Source organism: Apodemus sylvaticus, chromosome 2 (assembly GCF_947179515.1).
Source record: "Apodemus sylvaticus chromosome 2, mApoSyl1.1, whole genome shotgun sequence".
Lineage (NCBI taxonomy): Eukaryota > Metazoa > Chordata > Mammalia > Rodentia > Muridae > Apodemus > Apodemus sylvaticus.
In genome coordinates, this window is record NC_067473.1 from 131,837,697 (window position 1) to 131,850,429 (window position 12,733).

Consider the following 12,733-nt stretch of genomic DNA (forward strand, 5'->3'; position numbering starts at 1 on the left):
GCAAGCCTATAGGGCACTTTCCTAATTAGTGGTTGAAGGGGGTGAGGGCAGCCCTTTTGTAGGTGGTACTATCCATAGGCTGTAGCCCTGGGTTCTATAAGAAAGTAAGATAAGAAGATGAGGAACAAGCCAGTAAGCAGCATGGCCTCTGTACCAGCTCCTGCCTCCAGGTTCCTGCCCTGCTTGAGTTCCTGTCCCGACTTCCTTCAGTGACAGACTAAGAGGTAGAAGTATAAGCCAGCTGGGTAATGGTGGCGCACGCCTGTAATCCCAGCACTCTGAGAGGTGAAGGCAGGTGGATTTCTGAGTTCGAGGCCAGTCTGGTCTACAGAGTGAGTTCCAGGACAGCCAGGGCTATACAGAGAAACCCTGTCTCCAAAAAAACCAAATCCAAAACAACCAAAAAAAAAAAAAAAAGTATAAGCCAAATGAACCATTTCCTCACCAACTTGCTTTTGGTCATGGTGTTTCATCACAGCAATAGTCACCCTAACTAAGACAGTGCCCGGCAGTCAGAAGGGTATCATTACTGAGTGCATAGTGCATAGAGGCTGTAGACCGGTCTGCTTGCTGGAATACAGACTCAGTAATGAGCACACAGATAAAGTCTCATGGGGGTGAACTAGAAAATATGAAAGCAACTCTCTTCAGCCCTGCTTATGCTCCCTTCTAGTCTCATGACTCAGGCCACCACAGCAATGCCACAGACAGGTCTCACACCACCTAGCTAGTCCTAGCTGGGCAACTCCACCAGCAATGTTCTGTGCACACAACCATAACCCAGCTCAACCTTTACCCTAGTGAAAAACTTCAGCAAACTAGAAAGCAAAGGGCCTTCGTAAGCCCTGCATACCTATGCGTTCCCCATGAAGCAGCACTGTGGGGAAGCCGCGCAGAAGATGGGCTTAGCTGGTAGAAAGAAGCAGGTTACCAGGAGCCCGTCCTTATGGGTTTATTATCCCTCTCTACTTCCTGTCGTACCAGCTTCCTGGTCCTGTGATGGGAGTAGCCTCTGCTGCATGTTCTCATCACCATGAATCAGGTGACAGAAAACATGAAGCAAAATCCTAACTCACATAATCTCCTACTATACAGTCCTGTAATAAGAGTAATGGAAAGCTAATGCAGAGTCAGACTACGATCTAAACGAAGACGTGGCTAGTGGGAGAGCACTTTCTCAGCATGCATGTGGTCCTGGATTCAGTCCTCAGTACCACAAAAGAAGAAAAGGTCTGAGGCACCAATCAACCACGGGAAAGGAAGAGAAAGAAGTTCCTCAGGAAGAAACACATTCCCTTTTCTCTGTTTCAGCATCGCTGTGGTCACTAGTTGCCTGAACAATCTGAAGATGAACACAGCTGGGAAAAGGTCGTGGAAGATTTAAGCCACGCCTACGTGCATTACATCACCATCAAACAGGACCCCATCCGGAAAGGGAATGAACTGTGTGCACATCTGGCCAGCATGTCTCCTGGAGACAAAGGCCTCAGAGTCCCTGAAGCAGCCAAAGGAAAGCAAGGGCCAGAAGGCCTGGCATCCCACAACTGAGGCTGTCCCAGGAGCTGGCTGGGGTGGCTCTCAGAGACTCCAGGATTGTGACTGCTGGCAGCCACCAGTGCCAACAGCTTGTTGTGCAGCCCTGACTCTGAGCAGCCAGGGCAGTTTTCCAAAGGCACCCTGGTGGCTGGCAGAGATTTCAAAAAAAGGAAATTAAGCGTGTGTGTGTGTGTGTGTGTGTGTGTGTATGTGTGTGTGTGTGTGTGTGTGTGTAAAGCAGAGTGTGGGAGTTAGTAAAAGAGAATTTGCTTCTGCAAAAATATTTTCATCATCAGATAAAATGGAAAACTTTGCACACAAATCTGTTAAAAGCAGGATTATGCTTTTGTTTATAAACAGTTAAATTATTCACTGAAGACATTATCTGGGTGTGGGAAATACTGGGGTTTTTTTTTCCTTTGTACTACTTTTTTTATGAGTACATTGCCTTTATCATCAGAGAAAACAAAACTATTTTCATTTCAGAAGAGTGGGGAGATACTGGCATACTACTAGTGAACAAATGTTTTAGGTGTGTCTTGACCCAAAGGCTAGAGAAACTAAAACTGTAAGACAACACAGTACTAGAAAAGCCATTTTTTAAAATGATATTATAAGACGATTGTTCTGAAGCCTCTTACTTATGTGATAACCTTTTATAGGAGCATCTATAACTTCTTCACTAATTAACACTGCTAATGTTACAGGGTCACTTTTTAGCCACTGATGTGACTGTCACAAACACAGCAGTTGTAAACACAGAGCACTGCAAGTAATAGCAATTATGTAACATTCTGAGAAAACATACCGACCTTCCTATGACTTCTAAAAGTCTTATTAATTCCAAATGTTATGAAGAACATCATAGCCCTCAAATTTAATTTGTAAGAAAATCCCACTTCTTTAAAGCTTTTTAGTGGCTTTGTCTCCTGGTAAAAAATCCACATGCGGCAGTAAAGATGCCAGAGGAACCAGTACTGTCAGGCCGCCTCACACAGTACTCAGAACAGTTCCATATCAGTTCAGGACTTGGTGGCTTCAGCCTTCGGACTCTCTCTGGACTGCAAAGGTATTCAAGAACACTGTTTTATTTACAGTGTGTGTTAGAAAGCCTGGGGCAGCATTCTCTAGCCAAGTACTTCAGCAACAATTCAGACACATACACTAAGTATGTAGTTTAAAATAGCCTTAAAAATATACAGAGGACTCAAGAGATGGCTCAGTTGGTCAAAGCACAAGTGCTGGCTTGAGTGGCAAATGTCCCCCCACAGGCTCATACATAGGAATACTTGGTCCACAGCAAAGTAGTGCTGTTTGGATAAGCTATGGATCTATAAGGATGTAGAGACTTGTGAGAGGAAACTTTGAGAGCGCACAGAGAGGAAAAGCCTCTTCCCAGTTCTAGATCCCTCTCTCTGCTTTCCTGTGTGTGGATAAACATGTCATTAGCCTACCAGTTCCTGCCACCATGACACACCTTTGATATGATCAGAGACAGTAGAAACCATGATAGGCTATCAACCTGAGTTTGATCCCTGGATCCCATGGTGTAGGGAGAATGAATCCTGCAAGCTAACTTCTGACCCCACATACATGCTGTAACACAAACACAGCCGCACTCACATGCAAAAGATATACGCACATATATAAACACAATGTAATAAATTTTCAGAGTAAATAATTTAAAACATACTGGGAGGGCCAGCTATGTGTGGGAACTCACTTCTGTCATTTCCTCACTGGAGATAACTGAGACAGAAGGATTACCAAAAGTTCAAGGCCAGCCTGATTTACATTCTGAGTTCCAGGCCAGCCAGAGCTATAAAGTAAAAACTTATCTCAAAAATGGGGGAGAGGGAGTGAAATGATCAGAACAAAACCTATGTTGTTTCAGATCAGGTTTTAGCGCCAAATTAAACATGTTTAGAAACATGTTCTCGGAGCCCTGGGCTCGCAGTGTTCCGTGCAGTGACAAGCCTCTGCTGCCAGCAGTACACTACTCACATTATAACCCTGGCGTCTACTCGCTTGTTCTTTCTAAATTGAGGGAAGGGGGATTTTTTTTTTTTTTAATTAAGGAAAGTAATTCTCATTCTATTGCAATTTGAAGAAGACTTCAGCAATTTTAGATAGTTAAGCTACATGAACAAACTAAGCATTTCTGATAGGGAAAGAGGAGATGCAATCATAGAGGGATATACACAGGGAACGAGATTGATGGCTCATTTTCTTAGGTAGTGGCAGATATCTAGGTATCTGACGCTTTAGTCACACTGTTCAGAATGATACAGAGTACTACCTACACACATGTTCTGAAACACCATGTTATCTCAAGAGTATATATAACTTAAATTACCACTTTTGACAATAAATGCTAGGTATGGTGTTATATATCTGGGCTTCTGGGGCTTGAGAAGGGGCGGCAAGAGAAGCAGGCATTCAAGGCCAGACTCAGCTATGTAGTGAGTTCCAGGATAGCCCGGAATAAGTAAGACCCTGTATCAAAAAACAAAAAGAGTATTGCAAAACAACATTGGCTTAAAAAGCAACCTAAGTTACTTATAAACGATTTTCAATAAATAGAAAAACTTCTGACCTAAAATGGACTTGCCTCACCTGAACTATGGCCCTCCAGCATCCTCCAAGGAGGGGAAACGCTTCATAGTGGCCACAAGCATCTGGACTAGATGCTGCCAGGTGTCTGGGACACTTTTAACCTGAATGGAGATTCTGAACTTAGTCTGTATGACACTTCCTAGCCTTGGACAGCTCTGGTCAGCCAGCCCCAAATAAAATGACCACACACTAGCTCTCGGCCACATAACTAAGCCTACTCACTGCAGTTTCTGCCACTGCTGCCACAAAGCTGACTCTGTTCTAAACATCTCAGACATCACCAGGAAAACAAGAGACAGGAGTGGTAGGGGAACACAGGCAGGCCACATTGGGCAGAAAAGTGTCCAAGCTTTTAGACGCACATATTCCTTTGAGTTATTTGCCGCTGAGTAAATGCCAATTTTGTTCTCTTGTAAGAATCTTGAAAGTATTTGGTGTTTCAAGGGCAGGAGTCTTTATAGTGCCCTACACTTTTCAGAATTTGCTCTTATGTTTCCAGTATCTCATGACATTTTCAAATAAATTTACAAAGTAGGTAAGCAAAATCACCCCCCACTTTACCAAGAGTTGCCAGTGATCATCACAGTAGCCCAAACATATATGAAAGTAGAAATATGAAGTGTCAATATGGAAAAAGTCAGAAGAATGTCGACTTCTGACTTTTTCCTGAGAGACTCAGATACATACGCCCTACTAATTGAGCACTGCTCAGGGAAAATCTAAGATCTAACACTCTGCAAAACCTGAAATATCCAAATGAGTTTATATTTCACCTCCACCAAGAATAAATAGAATACAGTATCTACTGTGCATCAAGAACTGAACAATTTTATCAAAACATAAACTAAAGGAGGCACATACCTATAATCCCTGGAACGGATGAAGCAGGGGGAGTTCAAAGAGATCCTGAGATATGTATATGAGCGTGTGTGTGTGTGTGTGTGTGTGTGTGTGTGTGTGTGTGTGTGTGTAGGCATGCTTCCAAGTGTAAAATGAGAACAAGCAAAACTAAGCAAAAAGCTCACAGACTCATCCTCATTGAAAAATTCTGTCATGCGCACATGCAACAGAAGCTGTATACCCTGGTATTTGATCTCCATTCCTCAGAAGCATCATACTTCCTCAAGGATGCCTGGAAGCACCATGAGAGAGAGGTCTATTCATATTCAAGAAAGTCAGCTCCATTCTAGATGGAACTTTCCCTAAGGACAGCCAGCATCAAGCTGGTCATGGAAGGAACGGACAGCTGCATGACCCCTACATACAAGTAGCTTGCTATAGGCTCTAGCTATGTCACCTTCTATAGTCTTTCTTTAAAAGTGCCCATGGTAAACATAAATGAAGTTGAAACACCCTGTGCACCACAGTCTTTCGGACAGCATACCTGTAACCGCTGAACCACACCGGCCCGCAGGTTTCCAAATCCATAGTGACACTGTGACTGCAGAGTGCTTTCTGAGACCTCTTCATAGGGAGTCTGCTCGATTTCCCAGTCAAACTCTTCGTCCTCATCATCAGCTCCGTCCTCAGACACTCCGGAAGCACCTAAATGCGTTATACATTATCACTCAAAGTTCTGAGATGTCTAGGTACAACGAGAGGAAGAAATTGCTACAGGAAAAATGCCTGGATTTCTTCACCAAAAGAAAAGAATAGTCACAGCAATGTAGATTGTGATGGCCAAAAAGGAGAACTAGTCCAAATGTTCACCACAGTATGAGGTATAGATAAACTTGCAGAAGTCTACTATTCAGTGATGGAGATATGTAGATTTGTGTTTTAACACAGATACACCTCATAAGACCATTGAGTGTAAGAAGCCAGACAAAAAGGAATACAAATCTGGGAGTAATTATGTAAGCAATCGGGCAAAGGGGGAGGGTACTGGTGATCTAGGAAAAATCAGGATTTAGTACCTGGGAGGAACATCAAAATAAATTTTAATCTCAGGGTATTGGAAATAAATGAACACTATAGTTCGTGACCTAGCGAGTGTTTGTATTATGTAGGTTTCTCAACTATACATTTCTGGCAAGACAGAATGTTTTAATTGATAGAGAAAAACCGTGACTGGTCTACTCATCCATTCCGGTCCTGCCTTTGAACTGTGATGCCAGATGAGCTAGTTCCTCAGGACACTTGAACTTTCCCTTTTTATTTTCTGCACTTGAACCTCTTTCCTCTGATTTTCTATCCCCAAGTCTCTTCCCTAGAAACACAATTATCTTTATCCTCACCTCCTCCCAGAGACAGAAAGCATACCTATTTCCTCCACAAGTGGTCTGGCAGACCTGGATTTTCTTGGTGCCAAAAGAGCAGTTAACATGTTCAGCCCCTCAAAATGCTGGCCAGGAGTTTCCTTGGGCAATCGAATGGTAAAAATTCCTTTAAAAGAAATTGTTGTATAGTTAGACAAATTAAAATATTCACACTTCATAAGTACATATAAGGGAAATGTAAGTGCAGGTGATATATAATTCTGAGGAAAACCTTTGTTAACTATGTGTTAGAGCTCTGAAGGGAAAGACGTCTAAAAGAAGTGTTATAGCGCTGCTCCAGGGGAGGAAAGGTTTCCACAGTGCCGAGTGTTACAGCTTGTAAGGGAGGGTATCTTGGTAGTCAGGAGCCAAGGAATACCACAAAGACACAAACACAGCAAAGCTCACACAAGAGGTTTCCTGGGAGGAAAAACCCAGGAGGGTGGCAGCAAAGACCTAAGCAGAAGATTGGATCTATTTAGGATTTCTTAAGGGAGGGAGCCTAGGCGGGAATGGGGATAGGGGGTGGTAGAACTTTCCAGGATGGCCTGGGACTGGAGGGATTACGTGGTCCAATTTGGGGGTTACACTCAGGTATTAGTGGCATTTTTTTTCTGTAGATCAAAACCTAGCCACTCTCCCCCCACCCCATCAGGGGCTGGGACAGCCATTAACAGCCATTAGGGAAGTCTGAGTAAGGCAAGCCTTGGCCCTGGGGCTCCTCAGGCAGGGAGGGAGGCTGGTTGCTCTTGCACCTGGAGGGTCAGCAGCCTGTGTTGTCTATGAGGTTTCCAGGAGCGGGGCTTGTGCCCACTGCATATACACATACACAAACACAAAGTAGGTATAAACCACACACACACACACACACACACACACACAAATACAAATAGACAAAATATAACCAACCCAACCAAATGGCAAATAAACACATGAAAAAATGATCAGCATCCTTAGCCAACAAGGAAATGCAAACTACACTGAGATCCAATCGCAACTCAGTCAGAATGCCTCTTACAAAGAAAACACAATAGCAATGTTGGCAAGGATGCAGAGAAAGTGACCTTTTAGACACTGCTAGTGAGAACATAAGCTAATCTTACCACCTTGGAAATCTGTAAGGATGCTGCCCAGAATACTAAAGCAAGACCTGCCATATGATTCAGTCACCACTCCTAGGTATATACCCTAAGGAGTCCAAGTTATCATGCCACATCTAGATCTTCTACAGCACGTTCACAACAGCCAAGGTTATGGACTGTGTCTAGGTGTCCATCAACAAACAAATTATATATCTACAAAACGGATGTTTACTAGTCATAAAAAGAATCAGATGGTATCATGTGCCAGAAAATGAAAATACTATAGATCATATTAAGCAACATAAGCCAGACTCAGATCTGCTTTGTCTCATTTGGGAACCAGAGTGTTTCTATAGACACATGAACACATAGGTAGGTAGGTAGGTAGGTAGGTAGGTAGGTATATAGATAGAGGATAGACAGACAGAGATAATGGGCAAATAGATGATAGATAGTAGAGACATAGATGATATTCACCTCTCTCTCTCTCTCTCTCTCTCTCTCTCTCTCTCACACACACACACACACACACACAATGTCATGTATAAGACATGAAAGCTAGGGAAGTTAGGGGAAAGGACATGAGTAGGAGAGGAAAGGGGAGAAGAGAAAAAGGAAACAGTGTGGACTGGTGAATATATGATATATTTGAAAGAAACTGTTTTCACGAATCCTAATACCATCTGCAATGAATACATTCCTATGAAACATTTTAACTAGATTGTTTTAAAAATATATATATAATTCCTTATGGGATTCCAAAACTTTGCTCATATAGATTTAGTAACTATAGTTCAAGTAAAAGTCTTAAAAGGGACTTTTCCAAAGTTTTCTCTTTGATCAGAAATGACTGTGTCCAAACCACAGAAAGTTTTAGTACCACCTAATACCATCTTAACTTAGTCAAAGCAGCCAAGCTCAAGGAGTTTCTACAGGTCAGGGGAAGCAGGGGCAAGAGCACTGACCGGCAGTTATTGACAAAATACGTATTTCTAGACTGTGGAGGAAATCAGGTTACCTAATCCAAAGAGTAGCAATGGCTTTAAAACTATATCAAAGCAATTATAGCATAATAATTTCTTTAATAACTCTAGAAATTTGTTTGTTTGTTTGTTTTTGAGACAGCTTTGCAATGTAGCCCTGGCTAGCCTCAAACCCCCATGAAACCTCCCGAGCACCAGGATTACCAGTGTGCACTCCCATTTCTAGCCTACCGTGTTAAACATTTTACCTCTTCCGTCATACTGACACGCAATCCAATATATCAAATACAACCTGACCCAGACACCCCCACATAGTCAACACCTCAACTCTAAGTACTTTACAGTTTTGTTTTGCTTTTTAGGGTTTATTTTTTAAATTATGTGCACATGAGTATAAGTGCCTGGGGAAGCCACAAGAGGGTGTCAGATTCCCAGGAGCTGGACTCACAGCAACTGTAAGCCTCTGTGTTCTGAAAAACTTGGCCCTCTGTAAAAGCAGTATCTGCTCTGAACAGCCGAGCTATCTCTGCTCCATAAAATTTAATAGTTTCATTGTCATATCCACAGCTAGTACAGCAGCTCCCTTATACTTCATTATCAAATCATTACGAGTGAGATTTAATCATGTTCCAGACCCTTACCCTAGCTCTCAATAGTTACTGAATAAATTACATAAGAGTACTACACAAGCTACTCTTTTTAAATTAAAAAAAAAATACTACTATGCATGTGTGGGGGTGGGGGTGGGGGAATGGGACAGGCTGTGCTATAATCCATGTGTAGGGGTGGGGGAGTGGGGGGATGGGACAGGCTGTGCTATAATCCATGTGTGGCAACCTGAGCACAGCTCTGCCCAGTCAGTTTTCTCCTTGACTTTTACGTGGGTTCTGGAAACTAAATTCAGGTCACCAGGTTTGCTAGAGAGGCGCCTTTCCCCACTGAGCTACCCTGCTGACCCTACAGCTACCCTTATTTCAAACTCAGTGCAAAAGAAAAGACAGGAGCTGCTATAAGAGTAAAATTCCCGAGTTTGTGGCTAGCTTAAAATGGGGGCTTGTCAATCATGAATAGAAAATCCAATTACTCTTAATTTTTTCCATGCATAATATCTCATCTACCTGCTATTAAAATTTAAATTTGAAAACTGTTTAAGAAATTTTTCATTCAAAAGCTTATAAGTCATTTCATCCATTTTAAAACCAATCATGTCAAGTTGATGTTTACTTTAAACATGTGCTAAATATAGAAACAACTCCAGAAGATTAAACTAGAACTTTTTGATTTACTTTAAAAGATTATTGCAAAATACTTTAAAAGACAGAGAAAACTGCTACCTGCCAAATAGACAGGTAGATAGATAACAGGCAATTGCTAGACATCTGAAGGTGCCCATGGTATCTGTAGAGACGACCACAGTCTGGGTACTACCACATAAGGAATCCACCAAATGCTATCCAAGACTGCGCCTATGGCTCAGTCAGTGAAGCATTTGCCTTACAAGCAGGAGGACCTGAGTTTCATTCCCAGGACCCCACTGAAAACAGAATATGCAACGGTGGATGTCTCTAATCCTCCAGCTGGGGAGACAGAGACAGAATGTTCCTGGGGCTTAATGCCCAGTGAGTCTAGCCTAACTCACAAGCAACAAGCAAGAAACCTTGATTCTAACGCATTCCTCAGGATGACATCAGAGGTGGTCCTCTGGCTTCCATCTGCACGTGTGCACACATATGAACCTACACATGTATACAACTCCCCTCACATCTATACCTACATATGCAGTTATATAGTTCCATCCTTGGAGTCAAACTGCTATAATCTTCGTGTCTGCAGGCCTTCTCACACATGGTCATCACAGCTGAGCCTGCTGAGTGCAGGGAGGGTCCTGGGACCCTCATCTGATTTAACTAGCCGCCACCAACCCCCAACCAGTGTATGATACAATTCTGCCCCCAACTGCATGTGGTTGTGGGAGAAGAGCTAGAATTTAGGCTGCAGGGAGGGAGTTCAATCTATACAGCCCTGGGGAAGCTGTGTAGATAGATCATCTACTGTGGCTACTTTAAGATCACTAATATTCCTGCCCCAAACCCCTTACCCACTACTCTGTAACTTAATAAACTCAATGGTTCCCCCAGTGAACTTTGGTGGAATCACATTTAGTTTTTCAATGGGACTTTAGGAGAATGCCCCTTCTAGGGAAGGAATTTTTAGCAACACGGGTACAAACGCACATGCATGTACATGTGTATACACACACACACACACAATCTAAAGATCCCAAACCATACCTTTATCTGCATCATAGGATCCCTGCTCAGATCCATTTTCTACAATCCTTCCAGGCAGTGTTAATCTGCAAATTTAACACCAGAACGGTGATCATCAATCACAGCACAGCCATCAAAATCTATGCACTGTCCGAATGACAATTATTCAGTGCTTCTTTCACATTTTACAAGCTAAATAACCTAGATTCACTCTTAAAAATCAAATAACCCATCTTTCCATTTGCTTTACTTTAGCTGTCAATGAAATAGAGCCAGGCCGGAGGTGGGGGACCCACAAAAAAACATTAGTTAGCGAATGTACTTTTATGTTTTGCTTTACTCTTTTAACTTGATCTGTAAGTTAAACTTCATCTTAGGTTTATAGGTAAAGAGAAAATAGTATGAACAGGGTTCATTACTATCCGTGATTTCAGATATCCATCGAGGAGTCCTAGAAGTATCTGTCATAGGTAGGGATTTTCCTACTGCATTTTCAAGTTGGCATGCTAATTAAGATCTAATGTGGCTCCCACACGAGCAGTGCAGAAACTCCCTTGACTCAGTTGAAAAACAGAAGGCAACTGATGAGCAAGTTTAGGAAGAAGACTCTCACAGCGTCCACTGTACAAGTTCTGCTTAACTCAAAGTAAGGCTATCCAAATTAAAACGACAAGTGCGCATTTAAGAAGTTGCCTGCCGACCACACTGAAAGAGGCGAGTGTGCGCTGTCACTACTATTTTGGTTCAACACGGAGAAAAACCTAGACTGGCAAATGCTAAGTACTGCTCCCATCTCCGGGCAGCCAGGCAGAAAGAAATTGGCTAAATCTGATGCCAACGGGACCTGAGAACTACAGGAAGCAGATGGCATGCGGGCGAGAGTCAAAGGACCGACCCACGCGGGGAGGTCACCACGCAAGGGGAGCGTGCAGTGAAAGAAAAGCACAAGTCAGAAAGGATCGAGGACGAGGGTGACGGGACTGACACTGGGTGGGTGGCCCCGTGCTTAGTGGCGGGATCTACAGATACCACAGGAGGCGATGGGGCGGCAGATAGACTGCGAGCCTGGTAGAAGCCGCCGCCAAAGCACCAGCGAAGAGACCCGCGAGTGGGTCCGCGAGCGCGGAGTAAATCGCGAGCGTGGGCTCCTGAATGAAGGAGGCACGCAGGCGGCGGGAACTCGCCTCAGAAAGTACGGCTTGGCGTAGAACTTGAAGTCCACCCCCTCGAAGTACACGTCGAACTCGGAGGCGCGCGCGTGGGGCACGCGGATGGCGATGGTGAGGAAGTCGCAGTCCTGGGTCAGCTCGAACGCAGGAGTAAGCATCGCTGCGCGCGCCTGAAGCCACCACAGGACCGATAGGCACACGACAGGTCCCCCACGCGACAGACCCGCGCCGACTGCCACAGCGCTTCCGGACGGAGGCGGAAGTGAGTGCGTGTGGGGCCGGAAATCCCGCCCTGCGCCAGTCTCCTTGGAGACGGGACGCTTTCGCTAGCTAGGCGGAGTTTTTAAACAAATTGAGAAAAGATGCCCTGGAGCCAGGCTTGTTACGAAACTTCAATTGAGGGAAATTTTTCGAAGAACTGGAACTCTAACCGGGAACATTAAATCGCTTTAGACTCACTAACGTCTATGGAGAAACATAGAAACTAAGTGCCTTGGTTTTTGTTTTTTTTTTTTAAGTCAACAAAGTGTTTTTGAATTTCTATGTGGGCGTTTCCCAGTTGCACGACCTTTAGCTCCAAAACTTCTCTATACTTCAGACACGGCTACTATAAAAGGAGGTTAATATTAGTCCAGCTTCCTCAGCTGCTGTGGGGATAGCATGGAGTAATCCATGAGGACCACTGTACCCTTCAAGTAGTCAGCATTCAGCAAGTAGGAACAAGTTCTGCAGTAGCCACAGCGAAGTCCCTACGAGGTTCCCTTCAGTTCTTACCTGTAATACCCAAAACTACCCCGCTGCTACCCTCTCCTACCCCTC

General features: G+C 43.7%; 1 protein-coding gene across 2 annotated transcripts in view; it reads right to left on the reverse strand.

The window, feature by feature from the left end:
- Shq1 (SHQ1, H/ACA ribonucleoprotein assembly factor) overlaps positions 1-12,158 on the reverse strand; it is a 99,403-nt gene extending 87,245 nt beyond the window's left edge. The window contains exons 1-4 of one of the 2 annotated variants that reach the window (XM_052174436.1): positions 11,930-12,158; positions 10,767-10,831; positions 6,415-6,537; positions 5,537-5,697 (exon numbers count right to left, since the gene is read on the reverse strand). In XM_052174436.1, coding sequence (XP_052030396.1) covers positions 5,537-5,697; positions 6,415-6,537; positions 10,767-10,831; positions 11,930-12,072 — 492 coding nt within the window. In that variant the 5' untranslated portion in view covers positions 12,073-12,158. The remainder of the gene's footprint in view (positions 1-5,536; positions 5,698-6,414; positions 6,538-10,766; positions 10,832-11,929) is intronic. The other variant, XM_052174437.1, reaches the window with a different exon arrangement.
- Between the last annotated feature and the right edge of the window lie 575 nt (positions 12,159-12,733).